This window comes from Cervus canadensis, chromosome 29, assembly GCF_019320065.1.
Source record: "Cervus canadensis isolate Bull #8, Minnesota chromosome 29, ASM1932006v1, whole genome shotgun sequence".
Classification (NCBI taxonomy): Eukaryota; Metazoa; Chordata; class Mammalia; order Artiodactyla; family Cervidae; genus Cervus; species Cervus canadensis.
Window position 1 is genome coordinate 27,300,590 of NC_057414.1, and position 14,171 is coordinate 27,314,760.

At 55.4% G+C, this 14,171-nt stretch overlaps 1 protein-coding gene across 1 annotated transcript; it reads left to right on the top strand.

The window, feature by feature from the left end:
* Positions 1 to 1,555: 1,555 nt before the first annotated feature.
* On the top strand, positions 1,556 to 12,766 carry VSIG10L2 (V-set and immunoglobulin domain containing 10 like 2). Its single transcript, XM_043451549.1, is given in 13 exon segments — positions 1,556 to 1,637; positions 3,216 to 3,563; positions 3,826 to 4,101; positions 6,110 to 6,226; positions 6,229 to 6,267; positions 6,270 to 6,353; positions 6,923 to 7,171; positions 8,020 to 8,280; positions 9,866 to 10,137; positions 10,140 to 10,158; positions 10,793 to 11,089; positions 11,747 to 11,881; positions 12,669 to 12,766. Coding segments are annotated over 13 exon segments (2,277 nt in total).
* The last annotated feature ends 1,405 nt before the right edge of the window (positions 12,767 to 14,171 follow it).

Genomic DNA, 14,171 nt, shown 5'->3' on the forward strand with positions numbered 1-14,171 from the left:
AGGTTGGGGACGCCTACTTTAAGGGTCTCTGATTCACCCTGTCTGGATCCTCACGTTTTCTCTGGATACAGGGGGTACCAGCCACCCTGGGGTCGGTGGCAAGCCCAGATCCCTATTCTCTGCTCCCCAAAGAATGGCTAATGGACGTTCTAATGCTCCCCCAGTTAGGATGGGGGCATCAGAATGGAAGGGCCATAAGCCAACAGGGGAGGGCAAACAGGGGACAGTACCCCATTTGCCCTACCTATCCCCACTACATGGGACCCCGATCCCCAGGAACCATCTACCATTCTACTCAGCTGCATTAGGAGCAAATGGAGGCTGAAGACCCTGTGGAAGACAGGGAGGAACCTCGGCTATGGGTTGAGTGAAGGACAGGGGTCCTTCCACTGTCCTCCGGCCACTGAGAGGCTAAGAGTACCACAGCCAACATCTCTGGGACCAGCGATGCCCTGCCTGGCATCAGCTCTGACAGCCCCGTCCCGGCTGAGCCCGAAGGAACCTAACACCCGACATCAGAGCTCATCTCACTGGGGTCCAGGAATCTCACCCTCCCTCCAACCCTGCCATCAGATAATGGAAAACTCTGACCTTACGTTAGGTTGTCACTCAGAGACAGCTACAGCAGCAGGACATGCTGAGAACAAGATGGGGGAGAGAGAGAGAGCTGGGATTCAGAGAGGCCAGCCTGGCAAGCTGGTGTCCATTCCATCTCCAGGGCCCTGACTTTGCAGGCCAGATCTAGCCAGGAGCTTGAATGTTGGTGCACCGACTATGTGCACCATTCACACGTGTGTGTGTGTGTGTGTGTAAATTGTATCAAGCATATGTACAAAATGAATGTATAGCTTGATGAATTGTAACTCTTACCCAAGACAAGAAATAGGACATTACAAGCACCCAAGAAGCCCCCGAGATGCTAGTGTAAGTTTTTCGTTTATAGTCACAATAATCTTTACAAGAAAGGAGGTATTATTATCCCCCTTTATCTGTGAAGAAACTAACACTCAGAGGCTCAGAAATGTCCTAAAATTTTTCAGTTCATCAGTCAAACCTAAACTCTGGAGTGTGTTCGACTCCAGGGCTCCTGCCAACATTCCACCAGCGTCTCCCCCTGGAACATGAGGAAGACACGAGGGGGCACAGAGGACGTGAACCTCCTGATCCCCGTGGTCTGGAGGGCTGCATGCAGGGGTCCCGCACCGGATGGGTGGTTGGACCTGACGATGTTGGGGCCTCTGCCACATCCATGCTCAGACTCTCTGATTTCATATTACTGAAATCAGGTTTTGGGGAGCGCAGGTCCTCCCCCGGCCTGGTCTCGCCCTCCCCAACTCTGCATTATGGATGGAGTGAATCACCTGGTAAATAATTCACCTGTACTCAGGATGGTGAAGGTAACGGGAGATCTGGGGTGGATGTGTCAGGAGGGCCCCCAATGGCAACCTGAGCCAACTGCCTCCCATCCTTCCAGGGCTGGGCTTTGCTCTGGAGAGAGGGAGCCTGAGAGGCTGGCAGGAACCTCTGCAGGGCGTCCACGCAGGGAGACGGGGCCATGGTGGGTCAGGGGGCCCTGCACAGCCCACTCGGCCTCCTGCTGCTGGCACCCCTCTGCCTTCTGCATCCAGGGGCCTCAGGTGAGTGACGCTCAGTCCGCCCTCCACAGGAGCCCACCCCTACTCACATCCCATTATTTCTTCCCCTTTCTTCCTCAGGATCCTCTTTTGGTCTTGGGTAGCCTTTCAGTGAAGTCCATTGACTTCATCCACCAGCCAGATATCAGCCAGTGTGCACTGAGTGACCTCTCGTGCCAGGTCGGGGCGGCAGGACAGGAGCACCAAGAGTGCTCCACTCTTCTGAACTTTGAAAAGCCACAAGAGCTTGTGCTGAGGGCCACTGTCGGGGTGTAAGCATGATGTGACGTGGTCAGACCTGGGTTTCAGGACGTCCCCTCCAAAGCTGACAGTTTTCAGGGAGCTGGAGGCAGTGGGGAGATCTTTGCAATAGTTCAGATGGGGGATGCTCTTAGTGTCCAAAATAACATCCACGGGGTTGGAAAGAACCAGTTTCTGGATTGAATGCCTTTCTCCTTGACCAGCTGAATGTCAGAATCTTGACTCTGATCCCGTCCCTCCAACTCCACGCCTGTCTCTCCTCTTCTCTCTCTGGGGAAGCCGACAGCAGCGGGGAGAATCTGAGGTCAGGGATTAGGCAGGGCTCCAACCCCAGCTCCTCCACGTACCGTGTGGTTTTAGACGAAGTGATTTCATGTTTCTGAGTCTGGGGAGAGTATGCCGTGGTTGTTATGGTGAAGATCAGTAGGTGATCAGCAGGGGAAGAATTCAGGGCAGGCACGGTACAGGGGGCACTCAGTCAGCAGAAGCTTGTGTGAGGGAGCCCTGGGGCTCGGTCATTCTCCGAGGCACTTATCTTTCCTAAGTTTGCTGAGGCTCTTTGCAGCATGCTGACCACCAGGGACAGAAGAAGAGGGTGCCCAGGCAGGTGTGAGGTTGCCTGCTGGATCTGCCTTACCCATCACTGCTGTCTACTGCCTGGTGGACCGGAAGCTCCATGAGGGCAGAGATGGAGGGCTCGTTTGTCACGGTAGCCCATGCCTGGCCCGGCGCAGGCGCTCCAGATTAACAGCTGATGAATGAATGGGTGCTGGGTGGGCTGACGGCAGGCTGGGATCATCTTCCCTTTGCTGCAGTGGGTCTGGAATCCCCTGGAGTCCTTACGCAGACATCTCCAGAGCCTGCGTCACCAGTGGCCACTTATACCTCCTGATCTTCGGGGGTCATTGTCTGGCCGGTCATCAGACTGACTTCCAGATGGTTGTTAAAATACAGATTCCTGGGCCCTGACACCCTTCTCCCAGCTCCGGGATTCTGACAGTCTTCCGAGATGAGGCCCAGGAATCTATATCTTTATCAAGCTTTCCGAAAGGCCTAATGGGAACCTCTGCTCCAATCCATTCCCTGATTTCAAGAAATCGCCTAACCCACCCACCCGTACAGCACAGACAGACAGGAAGCTCTGTGGGCCCCTCGGAAACCGTCTTCTTGTCCTCCAAGTCCAGAAGGGCTTATGCTGCCTTATCAAACTCTGCCCAGACGGCCCGCCCTGCAGACCACCGATAACAGAGATTCTGGGCGAGGAAGGGGAGCAGGAGACCTCAGACCGGCCCCGACAGTCTGCGTTGCCTCTGTCTCCAGGGCAGCCCCATCTGACCTGAGGAGCCCCCGAGGAGACCTCCTCCATCCAGGGAGAGCGAGGCAGTTCAGTGGAGCTGGCCTGTGGAGCCCAGCCTGCCCCCCTGGGGGTCTTCTGGAGCTTCACTCCCCTGATCTTGATGATCCCCCAGCCCGCGGCCGTCTCCAGTGGAGGGGAGTGCAAGGTGGAGGCCAGCGCCTCAGCTCTGGGGGCCGTGAGTCTGTGAAACAGCAGCTTGGTGCCGTGGGAGCTGCAGGAGGGGGCCCGCGGCCACTTCCCGTGCCAGGCCCTGCGTGCGGCCAGCGGCCAGCTCCACGCCACCGACTCCCCCCTCGCTCTGGCCGGGCTGGGTGAGGGGCCTGGCCATGCTGGGTGAGGGGCGTGGCCGGGCGTGAGCTGCTGTGCGTGCTGCTTGGAGTCTATTTGCTCGTGCTGCCCATTGTGTTCTGCTGGGCTCAGGTTCTATGGGGCCCTCCTCTTGGGAGCAGGGGCACCTGGGATCATGGGAAGGGATGCTCAGGGGCCTGCCAGCAAGTGCTGGGCCACTGGGCATGGCTGGGCATGGCCTGGGTCTGCAATAACAAACACAGGGCCTCTCTTGCCTCTGGCCAGTGCCCGTATCGAAGCCTCAGGTGCGGCTGAGTGACCCATCCCCAGTGGAGGGGGCCTCCTTAATGGCCACGCGTGCAGTACGGGAGGGCACGGAGCCTGTGACCTTTGCCTGGCAGCATCAGGCACCCCGAGGCTCTGCAGAGGCTCTCATGGGGGTCACGAAGCGTCTGATCCAGCTGGACCCCATCAACCGGACACACCTGGGCTGGTACACGTGTACTGCCCACAATGGCGTCAACCAGCTGAGCAGTGACGGAGCCTTCCTGGATGTCATCTCAGCCACAATGGCCGAGGGGGAGGGGTCAGGGCTGGCACCTACCTACCCACCTGGGCTTGGCCTCCTGACACATCTCGGGACCCCCAGGAGTACCCTAGCCCTCCAAGAGGCTCCAGTAGGCGGGAGTCAAGGCATTGTACCCACTGTTGTCAAAGATGGCTCTAGTAAAAGGCATTTTCACCTTTTCAAGGTTGAGGGTCCCTCTTCCCAGGAAAATGTGCATATTTTCATAGTCAGTTTACCCTAATTTCAGAAGTGGCTCAGAAATTCTGCTTTTGACCAACTGAACCCTGAAGAAACAGGGAGGGAATTTCAGTGAAGAAAGAGGGTGGCAATTTGATCCTAAGTCTGAGGCTGAGAGGTTGCAATTAGAAATCAGAAACTTGTCTTGAAAGCGCACATAGCAAACAAAGGATTAGAAAGATCTCCAAAACAAGTGAGGAAAGAAGCAGCAATCTGTACATAAGTGGACCGAAGACAAAAATAGTTATATCAGTAAAGAGAACACATGTAGCTAATTAACTTCTAAAAATTTTTTTCAAAAGATTTTTTTAAATTTAAAAATGAAATCAGTGGTTTGTGTGAAAGATGAAGACTAGGATAGTTAGCGCTATACTGTCCAATAGGGTAGCCACTGTGTGACTTTGATCTCCTGGGATGTGGCTGAACCTGAGACGTGCTCTGAGTGTAAAATGCACACTAGACTTTGAAGATTTAATCTAAAAATAAGTATGTATATCTTTGCATATATATGGGCTTCCCCAGTGGCTCAGACAGTAAAAAATCTGCCTGCAATGCAGGAGACCTGGGTTTGATCCCTGGGTCAGGAAGATCCCCTGGAGAAGGGAATGGCAACCCACTCCAGCATTCTTGCCTGAGAAATCCCATGGAGAGAGGAGCCTAGCGGTCTACAATCCATAAGGTTGCAAAGAGTCAGACACGACTGAGTGACTAACACACACACACATCCATATATATATTTATATATACATATATTTATATATTCATCAATACTTTTTAAAAATGATTTTTGAATAATTGTACATTATTTATTGATTTATTTTTAAAAAATTTTGGCCATGCCACATGACATGCAGGATCTTAGTTCCCCAATCAGGGATCAAATCCATGCTCCCTGCAGCAGACGCACAGAGTCTTAACCACTGGACAGCCAGGGAGGTCCCAATATTTTTTATGTTGATTGTGCATTAAAACTATAATATTCTGCGTGTATGTGGTTCAACAAAATATTATTAAAATTGGTGGTTTTTTTCACTTGGTTGGGTTTAGTTATTTTTCCTTTCTAAGATTTGGAAAATTTAACACATGTGAGGCTCACATATACCTATTGGACAGTGCTGGTCTAGCATGTTTAAGGAGTTAGGACTCTGCCTAAGGATGTCCACTAATGATAGTGGCCTGTGGAGATTGTCAGCAGAAGAGCATGGGGGAGACAAGTGAGAAGTTCTTGGGAAAGAATTAGGAGCAGAATGAAACAGGCAGAGAATTCAGTCCTTTCTGGGAATCAGGGAGAGAGAGGACCCAGGAGACAGGGGAAGGGAGGAGGGCTGGCTGCTAGGGTCATGCTCAGGGCATCTTCTCACCCTGTTTTCATCCCTTTCCAGTCTAAAAGGATCAACTGCCCCAGTTCCAAGAAACCCCTCAATCCCGGGCAGATGGGAAGGACTGGGCGCCCTGCCTCTTCTCTGCCCAGCTGGGTCTTGCCCATCCCTCCACCCCAATTCAACCACCAGTCCCTCCGGGAAGCCACACCACAGTCAGGGCTGCCCCCCTGAGCTCCCCCTGCCCAGCGTGCTCACCTCCACCAACCCTGGTCCCCTGTGCCGCAGGCCCCTGCTCCGTGAGTTCCTGCGGGCCTAGCACAGTGGTCGACCCAGCTGGTACATCACAGATACCAGCTGGGTAGGGAGTGAATTCAGCGACCACTAGACGAGTGACTGAAGGAATGAAGGCTGGGAGGTATGACCAGCCTTCCTTGCCCTCCAGATGGTCCAGATAATCCTGTGATCACCGTGGAGCCACTGGGCTTCAGTGAGGAGGGGTTTGGGGCCGGTGAGAGGGAAGAGGTGACCCCGAGCTGCCTGGCTGCATCCAACCCCCCAGCCTCTATGTGTGGCTCCATGACCACACTCAGGTGCATGCTGGGCCCACACAGGCCGGTACACCTGCCTGGCCCACAACAGCCGCCTGGACACCCACACGCAGACCAGCGTCCAGCTCAGCATCCACTGTGAGTGTGTGGGGAGGGGCCCCTTGCAACAGGAGGCCCCCCGACCTGTGCTCTGGCACAGTCCAGGGGCCCTGGTGCAGACGTGGATTGGGAGGGGGGACTAGGGAAACCAGATGGAGTTGCTAGGTGATCAGAGAGGGGTCTATGAAAGCCCTCCAAAGTGGGAAGGGGCGGGAAGAGGGGATGCCCATATGTAGACCCCTCCCCAGGGAATTGTTCTTTCGTCCTGGGGACTGAACTGAGGCACAGAGAAGGGTAAAGACAGCAAGGCAGAGCAGAGAAAGGCAGACTTCCCAGGTGGGGGCCTAGGGGGGCTCTGGGATTCCTCAAGGACTCTGAATACCCACCCCTCTCCCAGCCTCTGCCCTTGGCCTGAGAACTCTGCCTTTCCCTTATCTGCCCCACCCCTTGGACAGATCACTCTTTCCCAGCTCACCAACTTCTCCCTACTTCCTCCACTCTTGACACCTCAGGCCTCCAGGCTCCTAGGTCGGTGGGGGGTGGCGGGGGGGTTGTGGAGCACTGCCGTGGGGCTGCTCCAGCCCTGCCCTCACACGCTTCTCACCCAGATCCCCCCAAGGCGCAGCCCTCCTGTGCTGTTCTCCCTGCCCCCGGGGCACTGAGTCTGGTCTGCACCTGGCCTGGGGGGCTTCCAGCTGCCCAGCTGCAGTGGGCCGGACCCCAGGGAGCTGGCCCCACTGCGCTCAGCAATGTCACCTGGAGTTACGCGGCCACCCAGCTTCCCAACAGCAGTGCCTTCACCTGCACCGGCAGGCATCCAGCTCTGGCTCTGCCCGTGCTCGTCAGGATCACCCTGTGTGAGTGGACATGGTGGATGGCAGGGTATGCCAGTCCAGGCAGAGGAGTGGGCAGGGAGCCGGAGGCCAGACCACTGGGGCCATGGGATCCGAGAAGGGGCTGCAGGCCACAGTCTCCCAGACCTGCCGCTTAATGGGGAGGTGGCAGCATGGCTCAGTCCCCACCTCCAGCTTTTCTCTCCTCTCCAGCCCCAGTCTTCACCCCCACGGTGGCTTAAGTCTGGCTTAGAGCCCCGTGACACCCTCCTTACCATCTCCCAGCCCCTAGGGAGGACCTTATTTTTACTGGGCTATTCTTGCGACTCGATGGACAACTCTGGGAGTTGGTGATGGACAGGGAGGCCTGGCATGCTGCGATTCATGGGGTCGCAAAGAGTTGGACATGACTGAGCGACTGAACTGAACTGAACTGAACTGATTCTTGCATACTTGCATTATCCATAGGGTCTTGAAGATTTGGACATGACTTAGTGACTAAACAGTGAACAATTGTTGCATGTTGGCCTTGAGATTTGCCTTTAGTTTTCTTTCTACCTTGGAAACTCCTACCCATCTACCAAGGCCAAGTTCATATGTCATCCTGTCTTCAGTCCTCCTCCCTGAAAGGCCCAGAGACTTTGTCTTTCTACCTATGCTCTAGCACACATCAGATTATATTGCTCTGTGTTCCCACTATTTCCCAGGCACATGGTCAGCCCTCAATAAATATCAAATGAATGAATGAATGAGTGACTGTGTACGCGGAGGCATGAGTGAGTGAAGCAATTAATGAAGAGTGAAGAGATGGGTAGGCCTGCCAGCCCTTCCTCCTCCTGTAGCGCCGTGCTGAGCTGTGATTCCCTACCCAGGGGAACCGCTGTGGAGCCCCACTTGCTGGACCTTGGCCACAGTCAGAGACCAGTTCATCACGCTGAGCTGTGAGTGGCCGGGAGGTGAGCCCCCTGCCGTGCTGAGTTGGCTTGATGAGCAAGAATAGCCTCTGGGCAACAGCAGCTCCTCCCTGGCCGTCTACCTCCTGCAGGCCCAGGAAGACCTGGCTGGCAGAGAGTTCACGTGCTGGGGCACTCACCCACTCAGGGTCCCTGACCCCCTCTGCTGGCTCTGGCTAGGTGAGTCAGAGCTAGAGGCTTGGTTCTGGAGCGGTGGGGGAGAAGAGGCTCTCTGGAATCAGGGTGAGGGGCTCTGGGGGTCGGCGGCTGAGCAGAAATGCAAAGTGAGTCAAGACCCTGTGTCACCTCCCCTCCCAGGGACTCAAGTTTTTTGATGCATAAAATCAGGGGGCTTGGTCTAAGGTCTGTGTTGTCCAACAAAAATATGATGTGAGCCATAGATAGAACTTAACATTTTCTAGTAACCACATTTTAAAAAAGTAAAAAGAAACAGTGGAACATTTTATTTAGCTTGATATACCCAACACATCAGGCTTCCCTGGTGGCTCAGACGGTAAAGAATCTGCCTACAGTGCGGGAGACCTGGGTTTGGTGCCTTGGTCAGGAAGATCCCCTGGAGAAGGGAATGGCAACCCACTCTAGTATTCTTGCCTGGAGAATTCCATGGACAGGGAAGCTTGGCAGGCTACAGTCCAAGGGGTCACAAAGAGTTGGCACGACCAAGCGACTAACACAACATAACACTGATATACTAATTTCAACATGTCATAATAAAACAATTAGTGATATTTACATTCTTTTTTGTTTTCATACTGCCTTCAAAATCTAATGTGTGTGTTTCCAGTGGCAGAACATCTCAATGTGGACTGGCCACATTTCAAGTTCTAAATCGTCACATGTGGCCGGGGAGTGGGGGAGGGAGGCTGTTATTGGACAGCAAGGTCTAGACCTGGAGGGATTCTGTTGCCCTCATTTGCATCAATTTGCTCAAGGTGCCTAATTGTGTTCTTGATTTGCATTAATGATTCAGGCACCAGAAGTCCTCCTCTGCTTCTCCCACTCCCTCTATTTGTTTCTGATCTGATTTCTTTCTCTGCCTTCATCTGGCCCTGCCAGTCCTACTTATCACCAACTCATGAACAAAGCATTAAACATTGAAGTAAAAATTTGAGAAAAGCGAATGGCAGAGCCGTCACCTAGAACGGTTCTCACAAAATGCTTCACGTCTTGGTCTGCAAAGGCCGAGTGACTACCATGGTTTTCAGGGAGGTCCACCACTCAACATATTTCTTTCCCTTATTACTCAGCCTCAGGACTGGAAATTCCATCATAGGAGAGTCACGAACACCTGAAACCCTGGGTCTTTAGGAGTCAATTTATAAAAACAGCACCTGTTGTGGGCCCGGCCCTGTGCCCGGGGTGGAGGTGTTGTGGGCCTTTGGGGGGTTTGGGGTTAGGAGGCCCTGGGCCAGGTGCTGGGAGGGGGTGATTAATGCAGAGGTAAATAGGGCGGGGGCCCACCTGTAGGAGCTGCTCTGGGGTCGGGAGGGAGAGAGCATCATGAAATACAACTACTGTCAGTAAAACTTGGAGCAGGTGCTGCTGGGGTGCTGGGAATTCGGCATAGAATGAGAGCCTGAAAGAGGGGCAGACCAGGCCAAGGTGGGCTTCACTGTCAACTCCACAGCCCTCCCATCTCCTTTCTCCCCTCCCTACTCCCTCCACCACTGGCCAGCACCTCCCCTCTGAGCATCCCCACCAGCCCAGGGGGCACCTTCTCACCTTATCCTCTCTGTCCCTATAGAAGCCCCTCAACTGGCAGTGGCTGGACCCCGGGTGTCAGTGCTGGAGGGGGATGAGGCCTGGCTGGGATGTGCCCTCCTGGGGGGCATGCCACCCGCCCAGCTCCTCTGGCTGGGACCTCAGCAATGGCAGGTGGAGCCGGGCACTTTGGGATTCACACTGCACCCCGAGGGGGCCCAGCTGGGCCTGAGTGTCCAAGCTGCCGACCCAGCCCGTCACGGGGGCCCCCACCAGTGCGTGGCCTGACACGCCTTGGGCAACAGCAGGCGGAGCATATCCTGCTGGAGGCCCTGAGTGAGTGAGGGGTGGTGTGCAGGTGTGCGTGTGCGTGCGGAGGGAATGGGGAGCCTCCAGCCACTGCTCTTTAGGTGGAAAGGCACATGGATTCCCTGCTTCACATCTTGGATGCGTTATCTTTCTCAGGCACAGATGGGCCCTCAAAAAGCATAAACCCCACGTGAACGTGAATCAGATATCCTCAAGTTCGGGCAAACAGAACTCCATGTAGTCAGAAGAACCTCCTTTTCCTCCATTTATAAGGGGCTTCCCTGGTGGCTCAGATGGTAAAGAATCTGCCTGCAAAGCAGGAGACCCTGGTTTAATCACTGGGTTGGGAAGATTCCCTTAGAGAAGGGAGTGGCACCCACTCCAGTATTCTTGCCTGGAGAATCCCATGGACAGATCATGAAGCCACAGAGTCGGACATGACTGAGTGATTAACACACACCTCCATTTACAGAGGAGGAAACTGAGGCCCGTGTGTAAGTCTAGGGTAACACAGACCAAAACTACACAGACGTGGTCGAGGCTCAACCCCCACCTCCACATCCCCACACCACCAGCTGTATCTCGACAAAACCCTAATCAGCCCTCGAGCACACACATGCATGCACACGCATGCCTGTGTGTGTCCCCGCCTTCACCCCAGGATACCCAGCTCCCCGCAACGTCACCATCAGCCGCCTGACCTACGGGAGACGCCGGAGCGAGGTGCAGCTGCAATGGGCCGTCCGAGGCCCCGGCAATCTGACGGGCTTCCTGGTGCAGCGAAGGGCCAGCGTCCCAGGCCTGGGGGCAGGGGCTTGGGAGACCGTGGCTGGTGACATCCAGCCAGAGAGCAGGGGCCAGTGGCTGGGGCGCTTGGACCTGGGGATCCTCTACGCCTTCTGCATCCTGGCTCTGAATCATCGCACGGCTGGACATCCCTCTGAGGTGAAGACACCCGGTGCTGGGGCTTTGCGCCATGTAGGGACTTCGCTTTTCTCCACTGAACCTAACCCGGATCATTTTCTTCTCCCCAGGGCATACATTCCTTTGTTCCTTCCTCCTGAGCCCCTCCACCCCCAGTCTCTGTCCTCTCCTCCACCCTCCCCTCTCAAATAACCCCACTCCTGTCTTTCCGTCCCTCCCAGAGTCTCTGGAGACCTGGGCCTAGGGGCGGGAACCATAGTCCAGCTAAGATCAGAAGAAATAGTGAAGGGGAGGTGTAGGTGCTGGTAGTTGAATTAGGGTGAGGGCCCAGCTCTGCGCCTCAGTCTCACCTCCTGCGGCACAGGTGGGCTCTCGGCTTCCTGCTGCTCATTCTCCATCCTGGGTATTCCTTCCCTCCCTCCCCAGGCTGCCGAAATAACCAGCCTACTGCCTGCTCTGCCAGATAGAGGGGACTTGGCTGGGGACTCAACACCCCAGGAGCCCAGGCAGGCCGAGCACCCCCTCCTGGGGAGAGACCTGGTCTCCCGACTCTCTAGGTCAAGGCTTGCTCTTGATTGCAGCCCCCACCCCCCCCAAGTGGAGGGCCAGCCGGAGGAGCAGGGCATAGCCTGCATGATGCCCTAAAGCCACTGTTGCCGAGTTCAGCAATGGCTCTAAACCTACCCTGTAGACCCTCTCCTCGCGGAGGCCCCCTTCAGCGCCTGTGCGGCAGTGCTGGGCGCGGCAGGCGCAGGAAAGGTGGTGGCGACTGTGGCCTCCCTGCTGGCATTCCAGGATGCTGCCCGGCACCCGGACACCTTCCCCTGTGAGTGGGAAGCTCAAGGACAGGGCTGTTGACCCCAAGAGGCAGCCCCATATTAGACAGGCTTCCCTGGTGGCTCAGATGGTAAAGACCCCACCTGCCAGTGCAGGAGATGTTAGAGAGTCGGGTTTGATCCCTGGGTGGGGAAGATCCCCTGGAGGAGGAAGTGGCAACCCACTCCAGTATTCTTGCCTGGAGAATCCCATGGACAGAGGAGCCTGGACGGCTATGGTCCACAGGGTCGCAAAGAGTTGGACACAACTTAGCACACAATACGTAGACTTCCCTGGGCAAAGAATCTAGGTTCTTCCTTAGTTGTGACCTCCTCCCAAAGCTAGAAGTCCATCAGGGCTCCAACCGCCAACCTTGGGCAGCTAGGGCCACCCCCTTCCAGGGTCCTGAGTCTAGGGACAGGAGGGTTATTCTCCCAGGACCTAGGCTGGTTGCTCAGAAATGCCTCTTCCTTTTCTTTCTCCAGGCCTTGGGTACTTGCTCCTTCCCAGGTGGGTGTGGAAGCCCAGTCATTCTGGAGGTCAGGGTTTTCTTCTAACTGGACAGGAAGGCTGGGAAAGGGTAACTTTACTCACCTACTTCACCCTCAGGGAGCAAAGTGACCAACATCAGGGGTCAAGGGTGGCCCCGTGGCAACGCCAGGTAAGCCCAGTTTTACCCCCAAACTCGGGAGAATAGTCATGAGTCACCCATGATGCTCTGTTTCCCTTGCCTTCTGGGAACAACCTAGATGCCCCCAGGCATCTCTCTTTCCTTTGCTTGGGTCCACCCTCTGTAGGCACCCAACCATCACCCACCACCCCAGGTTCAGATCCTGCACAAGAAACCACAGAGCCCCCAGTAAATGTCACCAACACAGTGACGGCCACACCATGAGGCCCCAAGAGGAAGGTGCCAACAGACTTAGGGGAGACGGTGGGGTGATGGGAACATCCCCTTGTCACAAGGGAGCTAAGACCCCCAACTATCCCTTCCCGCTGAATAAGCAGCTTTTTACAACCAGCGCAAGGCTCAGCTGCAGGGCCTTTAATGACTTGGTTACAAGACCAGTCCTGGCCCAGTTAATGGCAGACAGAGGTGGAACAACCAGGAAGACACGTGATTGCAGAGAAGATCGCCGGCTGTCCAAGGGCAAGTGAGAACCACGGTGCTGGGAACGGTGTCTGGAGCCATATGACCCAGCTTCCTGCCTCCAGCCTGAGTTCGAGCACTGAGCAATTTCTCAATAAATCACACATGACGCTCTCACTGGTGGAGGGTTATTCCACTTGCAGCTCCCACGGGGGAGAGGCTGCCCAGCTTCAGTCGGGACCCAGGTTTCCCTACTGGGAGGAAGCTAGGAGATGGGAAATGAGATAGGTAGGGGTGTGTGTGTGCCCTTCATGCAACTGTCGAAGGAAATGTGCTCTTCTCCCATCCAAGTACTAACCAGGCCTGACCCTGCTTAGCTTCTGAAAGTAGATAAAATCCGGCGCCTTCAGGATGGTAGGGCCGCAGAGATGTGATCTTCTGGCTCTTTCCCAATTGCCAGCTCCTTCCCCCTCAAACACAAGCTGCACCAGGGCTGCGAGCAGAGCCAGGTGCCCGGAGCCCTTGTCTTCCTTTCACCTCTCGTGCAGGCACAGAGCCTGCCGTGGTCTAAAGGCCTCACAGTCGCTGGACTCGAGAGTCTGTGCCAACAAGACGGGACAGGGGTTCCTGCCACCAGGATGGGGGAGCTGGCTGCCAGGGGCCCGGGGCTGGCCAAAGTCACACTCTGTCAGCCGCCGGCATGACTCACTGGCTCCGAGCGTGTGTGTCTGACATCTGGGTGAGACACAAATGCGTGCTTGTTCCTCTGCCTGCGCGAGTCAGGCAGGCCTGCCTCCGCGGGGGACGCAGAGGAGAACAAACAGCCAGACGGCCAAGGGATGGTCCTGCCAGGAATCGGGAAAGTGGCGCCTGAGCGGAAACGCAACGCTGACAGAAACGGAGCTCTCCTAGGTTTCTCACGGACTCAGTCTCTGCGAGAAGAGGGCTTTCAGGTTCCCTCAGAGCTGTCAGGGCTGAGGTTCAAGGAAGGCCCGTTTAAATCTGGGGAACACTGTGTGACAGGGCCCCGCCCCATGCAAAAAGCCCTGGTGGCTTTCTGGTCGAAGCAGCCCAGACACTGGGTGTTTTTTTTTTTGTTTGCTTTTGGCTGTGCTGGATCTTGTTTAGTTGCTAAGCTGTGTCCAACTCTTTGAGACCCCATAGACTGGAGCCCCCAGGCTCCTCTGTCCGTGAGATTCTCCAGGCAAGA